Source organism: Spermophilus citellus (genome assembly GCF_964194105.1).
Source record: "Spermophilus citellus genome assembly, chromosome: X".
NCBI classification, from domain to species: Eukaryota; Metazoa; Chordata; class Mammalia; order Rodentia; family Sciuridae; genus Spermophilus; species Spermophilus citellus.
Window position 1 is genome coordinate 144,441,000 of NC_138190.1, and position 18,608 is coordinate 144,459,607.

At 38.6% G+C, this 18,608-nt stretch overlaps 1 protein-coding gene across 5 annotated transcripts in view; it reads left to right on the top strand.

The window, feature by feature from the left end:
• Positions 1-18,608, top strand: part of MTM1 (myotubularin 1) — a 114,764-nt gene that overhangs the window by 67,078 nt on the left and 29,078 nt on the right. For all 5 annotated transcript variants that reach the window (XM_081277607.1, XM_081277609.1, XM_081277610.1 and 2 more), the window contains 2 exons: positions 12,345-12,428; positions 14,520-14,669. In XM_081277607.1, the coding sequence (XP_081133733.1) occupies positions 12,345-12,428; positions 14,520-14,669 (234 nt within the window). The remainder of the gene's footprint in view (positions 1-12,344; positions 12,429-14,519; positions 14,670-18,608) is intronic.

An 18,608-nucleotide genomic window follows, 5' to 3' on the forward strand; every position in this document is an offset into this window, starting at 1 on the left:
GAGGACATTTGGCATTTGTTTTTTAGGGATTGGCTAGCTTCACTTAGCATAATCTGCTCTAATGCCATCCATTTCCCTCCAAATTCTATAATTTTGTCATTTTTTAATGCAGAGTAATACTCCATTGTGTATAAATGCCACATTTTTTTTTATCCATTCGTCTATTGAAGCGCATCTAGGTTGCTTCCACAGTCTTGCTATTGTGAATTGTATTGCTATGAACATCGATGTAGCAGTGTCCCTGTAGCATGCTGTTTTTAGGTCTTTAGGGAATAGACCCAGAAGGGGAATAGCTGGATCAAATGGTGGTTCCATTCCCAGCTTTCCAAGAAATCTCCATACTGCTTTCCAAATTGGTTGCACCAATTTGCAGTCCCACCAACAATGTACAAGTGTACCCTTTTCCCCACATCCTCGCCAGCACTTGTTGTTGTTTGACTTCTTAATGGCTGCCAATCTTACTGGAGTGAGATGATATCTTAGGGTGGTTTTGATTTGCATTTCTCTGACTGCTAGCGATGGTGAGCATTTTTTCATGTACTTGTTGATTGATTGTATGTCCTCCTCTGAGAAGTGTCTGTTTAGGTCCTTGGCCCATTTGTTGATTGGGTTATTTGTTATCTTATTGTCTAATTTTTTGAGTTCTTTGTATACTCTGGATATTAGGGCTCTATCTGAAGTGTGAGGAGTAAAAATTTGTTCCCAGGATGTTGGCTCCCTATTTACCTCTCTTATTGTTTCTTTTGCTGAGAAAAAACTTTTTAGTTTGAGAAAGTCCCATTTGTTGATTCTAGATATTAACTCCTGTGCTATGGGTGTCCTATTGAGGAATTTGGAGCCCGACCCCACAGTGTGTAGGTCGTAGCCAACTTTTTCTTCTATCAGATGCTTGGTCTCTGGTTTGATATCAAGCTCCTTGATCCATTTTGAGTTAACTTTTGTGCATGGCAAGAGAAAGGGATTCAGTTTCATTTTGTTGCATATGGATTTCCAGTTTTCCCAGCACCATTTGTTGAAGATGCTATCCTTCCTCCATTGCATGCTTTTAGCCCCTTTATCAAATATAAGAAAGTTGTAGTTTTGTGGGTTGGTTTCTGTGTCCTCTATTCTGTACCATTGATCCACCCGCCTGTTTTGGTACCAGTACCATGCTGTTTTTGTTACTATTGCTCTGTAGTATAGTTTGAAGTATGGTATCGCTATACCACCTGATTCACACTTCCTGCTTAGCATTGTTTTTGCTATTCTGGGTCTTTTATTTTTCCATATGAATTTCATGATTGCTTTCTCTATTTCTACAAGAAATGCCATTGGGATTTTGATTGGCATTGCATTAAACCTATAGAGAACTTTTGGTAATATCGCCATTTTGATGATGTTAGTTCTGCCTATCCATGAACAGGGTATATTTTTCCATCTTCTAAGATCTTCTTCAATTTCTCTCTTTAGGGTTCTGTAGTTTTCATTGTATAAGTCTTTTACCTCTTTTGTTAGGTTGATTCCCAAGTATTTTATTATTTTTGAGGATATTGTGAATGGAGTGGTTGTCCTCATTTCCATTTCAGAGGATTTGTTGCTGATATACAGGAATGCCTTTGATTTATGCGTGTTGATTTTATATCCTGCCACTTTGCTAAATTCATTTATTAGCTCTAATAGTTTCTTTGTAGACCCTTTTGGGTCTGCTAGGTATAGAATTATGTCATCTGCAAATAGTGATAATTTAAGTTCTTCTTTTCCTATTTTTATGCCTTTAATTTCTTTCATCTGTCTAATTGCTCTGGCCAGTGTTTCGAGAACTATGTTGAACAGAAGTGGTGAGAGAGGGCATTCCTGTCTTGTTCCAGAATTTAGAGGGAATGCCTTCAATTTTTCTCCATTCAGAATGATGCTAGCCTGGGACTTAGCGTAGATTGCTTTTACAATGTTGAGGTATGTTCCTGTTATCCCTATTTTTTTGAGAGTTTTGAACAAAAAGGGATGCTGTACTTTGTCGAATGCTTTTTCCGCATCTATCGAGATGATCATATGGTTCTTATTTTTGAGTCTACTGATGTGGTGGATAACATTTATTGATTTCCGTATATTGAACCAGCCTTGCATCCCAGGGATGAATCCTACTTGATCATGGTGTACAATTTTTTTGATATGATTTTGTATCCGATTCGCCAGAATTTTATTGAGGATTTTTGCGTCTAGGTTCATTAGAGATATAGGTCTGTAGTTTTCTTTCTTTGAAGTATCTTTGTCTGGTTTAGGAATCAGTGTGATGTTGGCTTCGAAGAATGAATTTGGAAGTTCTCCCTCTTTTTCTATTTCCTGAAATAGCTTGAAAAGTATTGGTATTAGTTCCTCTTTAAAGGTTTTGTAAAACTCTGCTGTATACCCATCCGGTCCTGGGCTTTTCTTAGTTGGTAATCTTTTGATGGTTTCTTCTGTTTCCTCAATTGATATTGGTCTGTTTAGGTTGTCTATATCCTCCTGTCTCAATCTGGGCAGATCATATGACTTAAGAAATTTATCTATGGCTTCACTATCTTCTATTTTATTGGAGTATAAGGATTCAAAATAATTTCTGATTATCTTCTGTATTTCTGAAGTGTCTGTTGTGATATTGCCTTTTTCATCCCGTATGCTAGTAATTTGAGTTCTCTCTCTTCTTCTCTTCGTTAGCATGGCTAAGGGTCTGTCGATCTTATTTATTTTTTCAAAGAACCAACTTTTAGTTTTATCAATTTTTTCAATTGTTTCTTTTGTTTCGATTTCATTAATTTCAGCTCTGATTTTAATAATTTCTTGCCTTCTACTTCTTTTGTTGTTATTTTGCTCTTCTTTTTCTAGGATTTTGAGATGAAGTATGAGATCATTTGTTTGTTGGTTTTTTCTTTTTTTAAGGAATGAACTCCATGCAATGAATTTTCCTCTTAGAACTGCTTTCAATGTGTCCCATAGATTCCGATATGTTGTGTCTGTGTTTTCATTTATCTCTAAGAATTTTTTAATTTCCTCCTTAATGTCTTCTATGACCCATTGATCATTCAGTAACCTATTGTTCATTCTCCAAGTGATGCATGATTTTTCCTTCCTTCTTTTATCGTTGATTTTCAGTTTCATTCCATTATGGTCAGATAAGATGCATGGTATTATCTCTACTCCTTTATATTGTCTAAGAGTTGCCCTGTGACATAATATATGATCTATTTTTGAGAAGGATCCATGTGCTGCTGAGAAAAAAGTGTAACTGCTTGATGTTGGGTGGTATATTCTATATATGTCAATTAAGTCTAGGTTGTTAATTGTGTTATTGAGTTTTATAGTTTCCTTATTCAACTTTTGTTTGGAAGATCTGTACAGTGGTGAGAGAGGTGTGTTGAAGTCTCCCATGATTATTGTATGGTGGTCTATTAGACTCTTGAACTTGAGAAGAGTTTGTTTGATGAACATAGCTGCACCATGGTTTGGGGCATATATATTTATTATTGTTATGTCTTGTTAGTGTATGGTTCCCTTGAGCAGTATGTAGTGTCCCTCTTTATCCCTTTTGATTAACTTTGGCTTGAAATCTACTTTATTTGATATGAGTATGGACACTCCTGCTTGTTTCCGCAGTCCATATGAGTGGTATGATTTTTCCCAACCTTTCACCTTCAGTCTGTGTATATATTTTCCTATCAAATGCGTCTCCTGTAGGCAGCATATTGTTGGGTCATGTTTTGTGATCCATTCTACTAGCCTGTGTCTCTTAATTGGTGAGTTTAAGCCATTAACATTTAGGGTTATTATTGAGATATGGGTTATCCTTCCAGCCATATTTGTTTATTTTTGTTACTGAATATGGTTTGTTTTCCTCTTTGATTATTTTCCCCCCTTTACTGTCCTACCTCCCACTGTTGGTTTTCATTGTTATTTTCCATTTCCTCTTCTTGTAATGTTTTGCTGAGGATTTTTTGGAGAGATGGTTTTCTAGCTGCAAATTCTTTTAACTTTTGTTTATCGTGGAAGGTTTTAATTTCATCTTCCATCTTGAAGCTCAATTTTGCTGGATACACGATTCTTGGTTGGAACCCATTTTCTTTCAGTGTTTGAAATATGTTATTCCAGGATCTTCTAGCTTTCAGAGTCTGTGTTGAGAGATCAGCTGTTATCCTGATTGGTTTACCCCTAAATGTAATCTGTTTCCTTTCTCTTGTAGCTTTTAAAATTCTCTCCTTATTCTGTATGTTGGGCATCTTCATTATAATGTGTCTACATGTGGATCTCTTATGATTATGCACATTCGGCGTCCTGTAGGCTTCTAGGATTTGGGATTCTGTCTCATTCTTCAAGTCTGGGAAGTTTTCTCGTATTATTTCATTGAATAGATTGTTTATTCCTTTGGTATGGACCTCCATGCCTTCCTGTATCCCAATGACTCTTAAGTTTGGTCTCTTTATGTTATCCCATATCTCTTGGATGTTCTGCTCATGGTTTCTTAACTGTCTTGCTGAGCTGTCTATGTTCTTTTCAAGTTGAAATACTTTGTCTTCATTGTCTGATGTTCTATCTTCTAAGTGTTCTACTCTGTTGGTAGTATTCTCAATTGAGTTTTTAAGTTGGTTTATTGCTTCCTGCCTTTCTAGGATTTCTGTTTGTTTGTTTTTTATAACTTCTATCTCCCTGTATAGTTGATCTTTTGCTTCCTGGATTTGTTTGTGTATTTCATTGTTGAAGAGATCTTTCATTGTCTGATTTTGCTGTCTAATGTCTTCCTTGAGACTCCAGATCATCTGAAGCATGTATCTCCTGAATTCTTTATCTGACATTCCATCTGCTGCAGAAATTACCTCTTCTAACGTTGAGTTGACCTGCATTGCTTGTGGTCCTTTCTTTCCTTGTCTCTTCATACTGTTCGCGTTTCTTTCTGCTTACTGAGACTGTTGTGTTGTTGAATTTTCCCCCTATATATTTGTATTACTCTTGTATATTTGCAAAGTCTCGCGGGCAGGGGCTCTGCTCCTCCTCCAATTGGGGCGCTGTGCCTACCACATCAGCAGGCCGCTGGGCCTGTTCTGCTGGTTGGTAGCAGGTGCGCCTACCTTGCAGGCGCGTGTGGTGGCTCTGCCACTCCCAGGTTGCTGGGCCTGACCTGCTGGTGGGTTGCAGGTCCGGCTACCTTGCAGGCACGGGGGAAGGGCGCACACCTATTTGTATTTAGACAGTTACGCGAAATGGAGGACGTAATGCTTGGGATGAAAGTTGGGGGGAAGGGGAAGGTAGGTGCTCTTGAAAAGAAAGAAGGAGAGGGAGATAGATAGCATAGAGGAGAATGGAAAGAGCCGTAAAACTTGGAAGGGGAGAGAGAGAGGGAAAAGGGAGAGAAAAAGTTAAAATGAAATAGGAAATAAAATTAGGTCTTAGAGATCCATTTTCTTCTCTTCCCTTAGGCAAAGCTGTGCCCTCCAGGCTGAGTTTTGCCCTCAATGTGTCAACAGCAATCCCTGTAAGGCGGTTCCTGGGAGTCTCTCAATCCTGTTGGTCCAGAACGGTTTCACTTCTACGGCCCCTCCTCCCCTACCTCCTGCCAGGCAGCCAGGTCCTGCTCACCGGAGGCAGTTCACCAAGGATTTGGTTACACTTTCAGCCCCACCGAGTGCTCTATTTCCCTAACTACTGAGCACTCTCGCTGTCATTCATCTAAGTCCCAGTGCTGTGGAGCTGTGGTCTGGGAGTCAATTGTTTAATTTTTCCGGACCCCTTTGGTGGACACACCTTTGGAATCTGGCAGCTAAGACCATTGGTGTCGCTGCTGGTGGTAATAGGAGTTGGGGTTCGAGGATCCCCTCTACTTCCCTCAGCCCCTACAGTCACAACCACACTGCTGGCGGTAGGAGGAGTTGGGGGTCTGGAGTGTCCTCTGTTTCCCTCCGCCCCTACAGTCACTCCCTCTCAGTTCGCGGTTGGGGGATTTGGGGGTGGGGAGTCTTCTCTGCTTCCCTCTGCCCCTACAGTCACACCCTCGTCACTGGCAGTAGGGGGAGTTGGGGGTCGAGAGCCCTTTGGCCCTTACCGTCACGCCCAGGGAGAGATTTTGAAGTTTCCCGGTTGTTTGTATCTGATGTGGGTGGGAGTCACACACCTGCTAAAGTAGATTCCGCTGGGAAGGAATCTCTTTGGCCGAACTTTGGTGACTTCCCCTCTCTGCTATGGCGGGCCCCTGGCTCCTTGCCGGAGTGTCCGAAGGGAGGGGTGGAACTGGCTTGTCTCTGGTCTGACACAATCTCTGGTTTTAGTTCCCAGTTCGCTATTTCGTAAAGGGTTGGTTAGATTCCCTTCACGCTGTCTCGGAGGGCGGGGAGCCGTTCGCCGGGTGGGCGGGGCTGTTAGTAGAGCCGGGAGGGCACCGGCTATCTGCTGGGCCAGGCGGGGACACTTCTCGCTGCGCCGGGCTGCCGGTAGAGCCGGGCAGCTGCGGCCGCGTGGCTAAGATCCGGGCGGGTGGAGTGGCCGTTCGCTGAGCGAGAGCGGGGCCTCTCGGGACGGCGAGGTGGCGGGTGCCGTCTGCGGGTTCGGGCGGGCCGCGCCGCTCGGGGCCTCCGGCCGCTTTCTGAAGCGGCTGGTGGCTGTGGGACTTGACCTCCGCGCCCGCATGGCTGGCCAAGATCCACTTGTCTGGGACAAACTGACACTTCTAATAAACCTACCAATTCCCGGCAGGTCCCCTCTTCACGGAATTTTGCTAGAAGTTCCTCAGTAGGTAGACTGCCGCTGTTCCAATGGGTCTTTCTGATCCCGTTAATGTGGAGACATTGGAATCGCTGCTTCCTCGCCAGCGGCCATGTTGGATCCCCTTCAAGTGACATTTCAAATGTACTTTTGTGATTGTGGTCCTTTCATATATACATATGCACGCACACACACACATACACACACATATATTTTAAAGTAACTGACCAGGAATATTAAACCACTTTGCCCAGGATTATAGATTTTGTCAGTGGTAGAAATAGGATCAGGAGAATTATTTATGCAAATGGAAGTATAAATGATAATTTATGTGCTAGCTTCTTTTGACCTGTGAAACTTTTGTCAGATTTTTGGAATAAGTGCATCACACTAATGTAAATGACCTTGCTATGTCAAGTCATCTGAAATACTTATACTGAAGGCATTAGCTTGCATTAAGATCTTAGAATTATACTTTCTCAAATTCAATATCTCCTCAGGTTCTTAAAAATTTTAGCTACCTCAACTTCAATGAAAGTAATTTTTTTCTTAGATTAAATGTTCTTGTTTCTTAAGCATAATCTAAAAGATGAAAATGAGGTAATTATACATTGCTGCATCTTTAAATTGTAGATGGAAGCTTTTCAAAAGGTGAATGTCTCCAATTTGAGAAATTAAGTTAGAAAAAAACTCACATAAATTCTTGCTCATATATAACAAAGATTGATTAGAAAAGAAGTAGTGAGTGTTTCCCTGAAAATTTCAGGTTAGGTATTCAGAGACAAGTTTGTTTGTTCATGAAAAATGGGTAATATTCCTCTTGAAAATCATGCCCATTGATGAGTAGCTACTATGTGATGGTAACATCCCTTGAAAGAAAACACTTTTAAATGTACATAGCTGATCAGTTTATTCCTCTGAATACTATAAAAATGATTTTCTTCTGAACTGTCTCTCATTTGAAATTATATTGATTTTTTTTTACCAATCTAATTCTCAAACTTCCAGTTCTGTACCCCATACTACATGTCTTTGAGGAAGGAGTTGTGTGAGATGGAGGAATCCTGAGCTGACAGGATAATCCTGATAGATAGCTCTCCTTGCTCAAAGGCAACTCAGGAGTTGTTTGAGATTTAAAGATTCTGTAAATTCAAAAAACTCCACTGTAGATCTTTAAGCAAATCAGTGCATCTTTATAAAGGTGCTATTTAAAAATAATAGCTAATTAAGTGAAAACTAAAATCTGTTGTCATTTCAGAGTTTTTTCCCCTATAAGATACAACAATGCTAAATGTAGCTAAATAGAAATGACAAGCTATATTCCCTATGTCAGAGCTGTTTTTAATCCCTAGTGTGAAATCAGAGATTTTCATCTCAACTTTGTCCTTTAACATTTTTCAAATGTTACATTGTGCTATTTTTAATCAGGGAAAAATGCACATGATTGCTGTTTTAAAGTCTCTATGCATGGTATCTCTATACTAGCCAGTATCATAATTATTGACATACCCCAACATTAATAGCAAAATAAAGAAGGACCTGCTCACTCAAGGAAGCCAAGGGCTAAGCATTTGAGAATGTGTTTTCTGATGCCAGTTTCCTAGTTTTGATACTGTGTTCTAGTTATAAAAGATGTTTACATTGGGAGAGGCTGGCTGAAGGGTGCATGTGTTCTCATACATTTTTTTTCAACTTCCTGCAAATCTATGATTACTTCAAAATCATTCTAAATATAAGTAAAACAGCACCCCCTAATAGCTTCACTACAGATTCCTAATGGTTCTGGTGTATCCAAGGTCCAGGGCATGGGTAGGTCACCTCCTAGAGATTCTGATTCAGTATGAGTGAGGCGAGTCACAGGCATCCTATGGCATCTTGAAAGAGGGCCCAGGCCTACCCCAGTCCAGTTCTGGGGCAGAGCCATGGGCAAGGAGTAGGCCCTAGAAGGAAGTTGCAAAGATGACACTGATCATCTACTGATCACCAACACTCAACCCAACACCCTCGCTGTTGTAAGATTTTACTAGGTTGGGGATGAATCATTCCTGAGTTTTCTGTAGGCAGAGAAATGAAATCAGGGCTTGGAGGGTTCATGGGTGGACTTTACCATTACCCGCTTGGCAAATAAGACTTCCTGCTTGGTGGCTGGAATGGAAAATGCTCTAGAACCAGCTCTGTCCATGTGAACAGACCCACCCGAGGCTACATCTAGGAACAATTGTTGGAATGTCAACCCATAAAAAACCCGAAAGCCTTAAAAATGTCCTGTCTGGAAAGAAAATAAATGACAGCTAAAAACCTCAAGACATGTAACTCATTAATTTCAGGTTTGGATAGTTTTCAGACAGAAGCTTTAATTAGGCTTGTCACGAGTCACCACTTGCAGGGAGCTTTGCACTGTTTAATAATGAGGTTCAGATGAATGGATATTGTTAGCCTTGCTTTAATGTTTAATGTTTGTTTTGTTTTTTGTAATAATCCACCTTTATGTTACTCCACTGACAGCTTGTATTTGAAGATTCTTGCTTTGTTCTCTTTTCTGAGTCTTTAAGAAAAAGAGGGAAAATTAAAATATCTGGTACATTTTACTTTAGAAAATCTCAGCATTACTTCTTTGTTAATGCTTGCTTCATTTGAGCCAAGTACTGTATGGAAAGCCTAGTTTTTAAAGAAAAACCACCATGTAAATCCTAACCAGTAATGCTTTTTTAAAATGGTTTTCAGTAATTAGAAGTGAATTTATTTGGATGGTGGAAATATTGGTTTATGTATCTGGTCTTTTCCATCCTGAGCTCTGATGCAATGTATTGTCATATTATTTCATAATGAGAAATATTTGATATGTGACTCATAAATTTTCCTGAAATAATTGAGGTTCAAGCCTGGCTCTTAGCATGAAGAGTCAACTGGGAGCTGTTTCTGTCACCAAGTTGTAATAGGCATATTCCAGGGGTAAAGGATGCCAGTTCATTGCCTCCTCTGAACCTCATTCACAGTATGAAGTGTCATTGTAGAAGTAATCTCCTGAGAAAGGCTACCTGATACATAGGTACCATAGGGATACTGTCTCATTCTCATGCTAATGACAAAAACAATTTAATGTTGCTTGTGCTTAAGTTCTCTTAAGCATATTAAGGACATTATGGAGATAATTTTGATTTGGGTCATATAGCCTTCATCTTCTGATAACAGTTTTGTAAACTTATTGGTAAGTGTCTTACAGGATACAAACGCATTTTATTATGAGCAATTGAGAAATAGTAATTTACCTTGAAAATACAGCTGGCAAGTTAAAGAATAGTGATACCATTACTATATTTGATGATTTTTCTGGAGAAAACCTTTATCTAGGCTGTTGATTTAGGAACAGGAATTTTTTAAAAAGGTTGCAATATTCTCCTGAATTCCATGCCAAAGATGCAAATAACTAAAAGCATAGGAACAAAAAATTTATGTTGAAGTCTTCTAAAGTGAGTGACTGTGTATCCTTATATCTCAAACCATCCGCCATCTACAACTATGTCAACAGCATAGCACTCAGCAGTTTTGAGCATTTACCTGTTCCAGGTACTTACCAGTAGATTATCAAATATTCAAAGCCAAAGATATGTCACCAAGAGAATGCTTAGGTGTGCTCCATAGATTCTGTTTATGAATAAAGAAGCACACCTAATGTTTTAGCGCTGTTTTCACCAAGAGTCCCTGAGTTAAACTTCAGTTAACAGGAATCTTTTATTTTCCCCAGTGGTACTGGGTAGTTGAGCTTTGCTGTGGACTCGGTATCAGGCGAGGGCCTCAGTGGAGCACACAGCACTCAGGCCTAGCACTGCCCAAGTTGAGACCTGCTCAGGATGCTGCATGCTTGGGAGTGTTTGAGAAGAAAATAGGTTCCAGCATGTTCTTGATCAGTTTTTACCATAAGCTTGTCATTCAAATATAGAAAACTTTTGCTGCTAGGTAATGGTTTTCCAGAAAATCCTTGTGATGTAAGGGAGAGGATACTGGTAGGCAAAACAATAGGCTAGCAGGGAAAAGAGAAGGAGATACCTAGAGGAAAAGTACCCAGACCTGGCACATCTAGAGAAAGGGCTTCATTTTGTCATTCATTCATATGTGTGCTGCCTACCAGGGACCAGATACTGTTCTCATTATTGGACATAGAGGAGATGAACAAAGCAAGTGTTTGCTTATGTGGAGTCCATGTTCCACATAAGGGGACAGTGGGGTCCAATAGTAAATAAGTACTTAGATAATAAGTCAAATGGTGATAAGTGATAGGGGAAAGTAAAACAGGGGAAGGATAATAGGGGGTGATCTTGTAAGGGTAGTGTGTTGGTTTTCTATAAGATGTCAGGGAAGGTCTTGATTATGGTCACTCTTGATCAGACATGTGAAAGAATTAAGAGTAAGCCATGAGGGAAAAGGATTCCAGGCAGATGGAACAGTGGGTGCCAAGGCCCTGAGACTGGTGTGTGCTTGGTCCTTCAAGGGAGTAGCACAGGAAGTCAATGTGGCTGCAGCTGAGTGAGTAAATAGGGTCATGAGCAAAGACAAACCATGTCTTTCGGGGGGTTGGTGGCCAGATGGCACACAGCCACGTCAGCCATTGGAAGGACTTCCACTTTTACTCTAAGCCAGATGGAAAGCCACAGGAGGATTTTGGCAGAGGAATTACTTGATCTGACTTATGACACTGTTACTCTGACCTTAGAGGTATAAAGATAGGCACAGTTAGAGATTATTGTAATAATCCGAGTGAGAGATGATTTAGGATTAGACCAGGTTGGTAGCTGAGTAGGAACAAGGATGACTCGACAGCTTTTGGCTCAGTCAACTAGAAGGATGGAGCTATCATTGACTGAAATGGGGGAAACTGGGAAGAGCAGGATTGGTAAGGTAGAGTCAAGAATTTGGCTTTGGGTGTTAGCTTCAGAATTCCCCAGATGCCTCTGAGGGCAGTCTGGAAGGTTGTGAAGTTGGCACTTGGATAGCCATGTCCAGAGTTCAGAGGGGATGCTGGAGAGCAATAGACAGTGTTCACTAGGGTACAGATGGTATTTGAAACTAGGAAATCCATCAATAGCACCTTGAGAGTGATCATAGAGAGAGAAGTGATGAGAGGTCTATGTCCTGTCATTTCACAGAGACCAGCACATTGATTCAAAATTCAGTCAGCAGTTAATTAAGAGTTTTCCTAATGTCCTATCTCTCTTTAAATAGCTAACTGTGTCAGTGTACTCTTGAGACAGTTGCACTGTTTAAAATTCTTAAAATTCACTTTGAATTTCATTTTCTTCTTTTGCTGATCAATCGCTAATACTCTTTAAAATCAATATGGACATTTTGGTCTGGAAATCTTTTTTTTTTTTTTTGGAGTGGCATTAAAAAACAAAAGAGCTATTTGCAGCCATAGAAAATTGAGGTTTCAAAAGTAATTGTTACTCAAGATAGAAATAGTGTAAGCCTGGTCTGAATTTTTCATGGTTGTTTGTTATATATCTTGGTTTTGGTTGTAATTTCATGGTCAACAAATCTGGTGAAATTTATTTTGTGAAAAAATCAAAGGATGTACTATTAATACACTGCTCCTTCACACTGAACATTAAATTCTTTTTATTGTTGTTGCTTTCTGCCTTTTCTAGCCATTATTTGCATTTTTAAATGAAGAGAAGTTTAATGTGGATGGGTGGACTGTTTATAATCCAGTGGAAGAATACAGAAGGCAGGTAAGTTGATAGATACTGTTATCTGGTATATCTTGCATCTCAAACATGCATAGTGACACAATGTCATCAATCATGCCTTCTGAGAACCAATAACATCCTTGCTAAATATCTTTTTAATGGCATGTAACTCGTTCTATCACTGTGTAACTTATAAGCTTGTTCCACTGCCACATTCCAACTGTTTCTTTCCCTAAATGAAGAACATAAGTTTTGTGTTGTTTATGAAACGAATTGTATGTTTAGAGTCTAAAAAAATCAAACTTCTATACCTTACTTGGATTTGTGTTGCTATGTATTTCTAATTTGGGGAGATTAACTATTACTGGCCATTAGATTTAAATCACATTCATTCTGAACTAAAGATTCAAATGAAGTCGTACTATCTTCCTATAAGGCTAACTTCCACAAGAACACTGATGAGTAGATATTGTAATTATCATAATGCTCTCCTATGTAAACCTCACCTACATGCATGTTTATTTTCTATAATAAAGAGGCATGATATTACATTGCTGCTGTTCAGGGACAAAGATCTCTCACAGCATTTTTGTGAAGATCGGGAATATATTATGTAACAAGAGCCACAATTTGACCTCTGGTATAACCAAATCTGTAGCTAGGAGTTTCACAATGGATTTTTTCATAGTTCTTCTACAAAGCTCTTCACATAATTGGAAAATGTTGTTGAATGAACTTGAAGAATCAGATCAAGCCCCCATGGTTTGTTTGAAAAGGAAGTGAATGTAAAACAAAACTGCAGAGCCATAGGCTTGAGAAGAGCCTTTAACCACTACTTATCCCACCATGAACCTGGGTTGATTTCCATTTTTTTATTTATTCAGGTGAGGTAGTATGCCCTATTCTTTCCATAGATCAGTTTGAGACTGTTGAGTTTGTGAAAGCTGTGTATACCTCTTATTTAATGATCTCTGTTCTGGACCAGCTACTGAGGTAGAAGGAAGACCATTAAAACATTTTGCATGTTTTGGAAACCTCTTTAACATTAAGTATTAAAATAATTTACCTTATTTCTGGAGCATTATTGACAATATTAAGACTTTTCTTTAGTTCAAAGCTTCTAGCTTGGGAAAAAACAGTTCCTGTTTTTAAGATTGAATGCATGTATGAACTGTTGAAGATATTTTGTTCTAGACTGCCATTATATTCGATCTTTTTTTCTTATAACTTTCTGATGGGACTTAAAACTCTCTAATTGGACTCAACATCAGACTCAACATCTGTTTGGTCCGTGGTACATAGGGCCAGACCTAAAGAAAAGGTACAATGTCTGTCCCCAAAGCAAACACCCATCTAGCTCACTTTCATGTGTGTATTTGTGCATTTGTGAGTATGGGGAGAGAATATTCCACCACCTCTGCATCTTGTCCATAGTAGACACAATTTTGTGGGGAGGTGATAGATGGGAGGTGTCTTTTGAGTCTCCCTATCACATTAGCAGTGTGCTTAAAATGCAGATGACTCTGCTTCTCACACAACCTATATATATAAAGAGAGCAAATCATCAATCCCAAACAACTTGATTTAAGAAACTCATTGGAGGTGGCGAAATGAGCCTCCCCAGAGGGGTTTTCCTTTACTTCCCCTCTGTGATTTTCTTCATGAGCCCAGCCTCTTTTCTCTTGGGAGCAGACTGAAGCATTCTCTCTGTTTTGAGCAGGGAGAGGAAGTTGCTTGATCTCTTTTCTTTCATCAATTAGACAGAGATTAATATTGCATATGGTACTTTTCTTTGGGGCAGGGATGCATGGGTGGGGGATGAACTTGGGTTTATCTGGGTTCTCTAAGTAATAATGAATATGTTGTCATGAAATAAAGGAAGACTTCAAATTCAAAACAATCTGTATTTACAAAAGATAGTTTAGAATCATGGAAATCACCAGTGTTTTGTCTTGTGTTCTTACGTTGTCTAGATTATTGATTTGACACCCTTGTTACAATAATAGGTAGGTCATCATCACCTTGTGATCAAAGAGGCATGTGCACCTAATGCTAGAAAGGAGAAACAAGGTCCAAAGTCAAATCCAGAGATGAAGTCATGCTGTGCTGATTGAGGCTTTTTTTTTCCTCCAGGGCTTGCCCAATCACCAGTGGAGGATAACTTTTATTAATAAATGTTATGAGCTCTGTGATACTTACCCTGCTCTTTTGGTGGTTCCCTATCGTGCCTCAGATGAAGACCTCAGGAGGGTTGCAACTTTTAGATCCCGAAATCGAATTCCAGTGAGTACTTTGATTAACATTCCTGTCAATGAATGCCTTTTATTCTGTAAGAACAGTAATCACGTAATTCAGAGAAACACTTTTTTGAAATTTCATTTCATTTAATAATTATCAAGTGCCTTCTGAATGCAAAACACCTTGTCAAACAGGAAAAAGATACAAGACAATACCTGCAAATCAAGGGTTAAAAAGGAACTGAGGTAAAGAGCTCTATGTGGGAGAGGGCACATGAACCAAGTGCTGTGTGGAAGGAAGGAAGGATGTACACAAAGGCTCTTTGTGGTGTCTTCTTTGTAGCACGATACCTGACCTGTCATAGGCTCTTTATAAAAGTCAGATGAATCAACACACTATCTTATGTTGTAGAGTATATAAGTTCAACCTCTTACATGGTTACTAAGATGAGCTTGTCCTTATCACATTTGCAGGCTGCCTTGGTACCCTTATTAAAGGTACAGTCAAGTACAGATTATTTGTGTAACACATTATTGAACCTTGTTCACAAAGTTTCCTTTTAGTCCTTAAATATTTATGGATATGTCAGACTCCATTGCACATACATTTTGTTCACTAAAAAATTAGAGATTTTTTTTCCTCAGTAATTTGTAAGAATCTGTCATAATAAATACATTGGGTTTTGTTTCAAAATAGTAGATTTTTAGAAACAAAGGTTGGAGAAATTAAGATTTAATATCATCTTACCTTAAACTACTAATTTTAGACATTCTTGTCCTTAAAAGGATTATTTGTGAGAAACCTTGGTATATTGTCAACCTAAAATGAGTCATAACTTTTAAAATTCTTTGATTCTCTGACGATTCATATCTTTGTGTTATATATTATACTTCAAAGTATGTTCTTCAGTTCATTTTATTAGAAATCAGTGCTCATGAAGCTAAGGTTACAGGTTCAGTAGGCTTATGCTCTGCTTGGAAATGTTTTTCTGTGCCAGAACCATAGACCACATCCTAGCTCTAGCCTGTTGTCTTGCTGGTACATGCTTTACCCATAGGGACAATCAGGCAGGGGTAATGTGGATTGGTTTTGTCACTTATTCATTCAGTATTTATTGCACATCTACTATATCAAATATTTGTGTGTATGTATCTATGTGCATTTCATGGAGATGGGGCAGGAGACAAAATGAGACAACTGTGCCCAAGCCACTGTGCCTGTTCTGTGATCTTGATCCAATGGTCCCCATCATAATGAATGAATAGGACTCCACTGCAGAACAGATAAAATTTCCTTTTTATATAGCCATTTTATTAATTATTCTTACTTTGTGGATAGTAGCTACCCATTTATTTTTCCTAAAAACAAATATTAAGGCAATGCTGCCCCTCACCTTTACATATTTATAATGCTCTACTATTAAGTATTATTTTACCTGGTAATATGCCCTTTCCAATATTCTTGCTAACTATCTGACTCTTGAATGTAAGTCTCAGAGCTATCACTCAAAACCTACGTGTCTTTAGTGTGAAATCACTAGTTTTGGTAGTTCTTTTTTAATATAATTTTTTAATTAATTTATTTATTTTTATGAGGTTCTAAAGATCAAACCCTCGCACATGCTAGTCAAGCCCTCTGCCACTGAGCTATAGCCCCAGACCTGATAGCTCTTTTTAAAAGCCCATATAAAAATATAAAGTGGTTGAAAAATAGCTTGTTCTTTTGCATATAAATAAGATATAAAGTATAATAAAATATCTGTGGGTAATGAAATTGTAGAAATGCATTAGTTTTTCCATTAGGAATACATATTCCTTTGTTCTCAAACACATTTGTCTTGATTTTGTGGAAGTCTTTATAGGTAGTACATGTTCATTTCAGACATTTTAGAGGATACTGATAAGCAAAAGGGAGTCTGCCACCTAGTGAGAGCAATGACATTTTGGTTATATATACTTCCAGGCTTCCTTCCATGCATTTATTTATTTATCCAAAAAATGGAATTGTCCTATGCTTCATATCTCAATCTACTTGTTCTTCCCAGCAATATCTCCTGATGACCTTTACATAGTGATAAATATGATCTGCTCATATTCTAGTATGTAGATGTATTATTTAGTTGGTTTTCAATTGTGAGATACCTAGATTCTTTTTAACTTTTTGCTTCTTAAACAATGCTGTGGTACGTGCTTGGGTTGTGGCTCAGTGGTAGAGCATTTGCCTGGCATGTGTGAGGCACTGGGTTTAATCCTCAGCACCACATAAAAATAAAGAAAGAAAATAAAGGTATTATGTCTATCTACAACTAAAATTTTAAAAAACATAATGCTGTGGTAAACATCTTTTAGTCTATAAATTTTTGTGTACATTCTTAGTTATCTGTGAATTCAAAATATTAATTTTAATAAGAATAATATAGTACCATACACTTTAACATGACACAGTAGGTGATACTGTGGAATGAGCATTATTTGTACCCATTCAACTCTATAATAAGCGTTCTTTAAAAAAATCTAATCAGAATGCCCCCAAAAGAATTTGTGAGGCAAAACAACTCTGGGGAGTGGAATTTCCTAACATTGCACCACAGAGACAAGTGTGATGGGGGGAAGAGCAGGCATTGGCATAAGACAGTGCCGTTGCCTTTGACCGAGTTAAATTCAAACTTGGTGAGAGATTTTCTCAAATAGTAAATATCTCAAATATGCAATAATTTGCTTTTTTAAAGGAGGTCTTATGTCTTTTACATCTCTTGTTACATGGGCTATAGGAGGTAGGCAGGGCAGGGCTCATGTTCGCACTATAGGTTAGGAGGGGGAGGTTCAGGGCAGGTCAGTGCCTTTCTTGAAGATCCCTGGTCCTGAGCCTCTGCACACTTCTAGGCAGGGGATGTAGTGGTGTCTAAATGGCCTCTAGCATCGTGGAAGGACTTAGCTATTTGTTTCTGAGAATTAATGAATATTATCATCATATAATCTCCCCTTAGAAGCCCATTGTCATAATAAAACATCAATTTTTATGAACATTTATGTTTGCCACTTGCCATCATAGGGAGACAACTTCAGAAATGTCTTGGTATTTGATTTTATATTAAGTATGCCCAAATGATTATGCTTCTTTTATTCTTGTGTCTGCATTTCATATTTGGACATGACATTATTAGCTGCTGGCCCCGCCTCTGGAAACTAATGTTGAGTCTGTGTTTAAACATTGCATACCTTAAGGGCATTTCTCCAGTCTTCCCTGTAGCCCTCTGTGTTCACTGATTTTCTTCCCATTTAATCAAAGAGGAGAAGGAAACCAGAGAGGATGTGCCTGAGTTTAGAGCTGGCACATGACCCCAAAGCCCACAGAGCCCAAATATTATACTATGCCATACTTCTGCAGTTCTCTGTTTTTATATATACATACATAAATATACATATATATAAATACATATTTGAATCTATACATATATACACATGCATGTGTGTATACATGTATAGATACAAATATGTATATACATACACACATCCATTTATATCTATACATATAATTCCTTTTTAATTGACACATAGTAATTGTACATATTTAGAGGATACAGTGTAACATTTCAATATGTGTGTAGAATGTGATGAGATCAGGCTAATTGGCCTGGCATCTCAGAAATTTATCATTTCTTTGTTCTGGAAACATTTGATATCCTCTCTAGTAGCTATTTTGAAATATTTTACTATTGTCCATTTTTATTTATCCTGTGGTCCTAGAGAGCATTAGAAATAGGCCTCTCCACTTTCAAGAGATCTACTTCCTTCTGAGCATTCCCAAGCTTAGGTGTACAGCTCAGTAGTTTTCAGGATGTTATGCTATTAACTCTTTTCACGTGTTTCATTTCTCATGAGCTGTAAGCTAGGAAGCTGGGCATCAAAAGGGTTAGAGAAATCTTCCAAACTGCATTGTAAAGACTGGCCGCTCTCTTGGAAGTTCAAGATCTTTGCTTCCTTA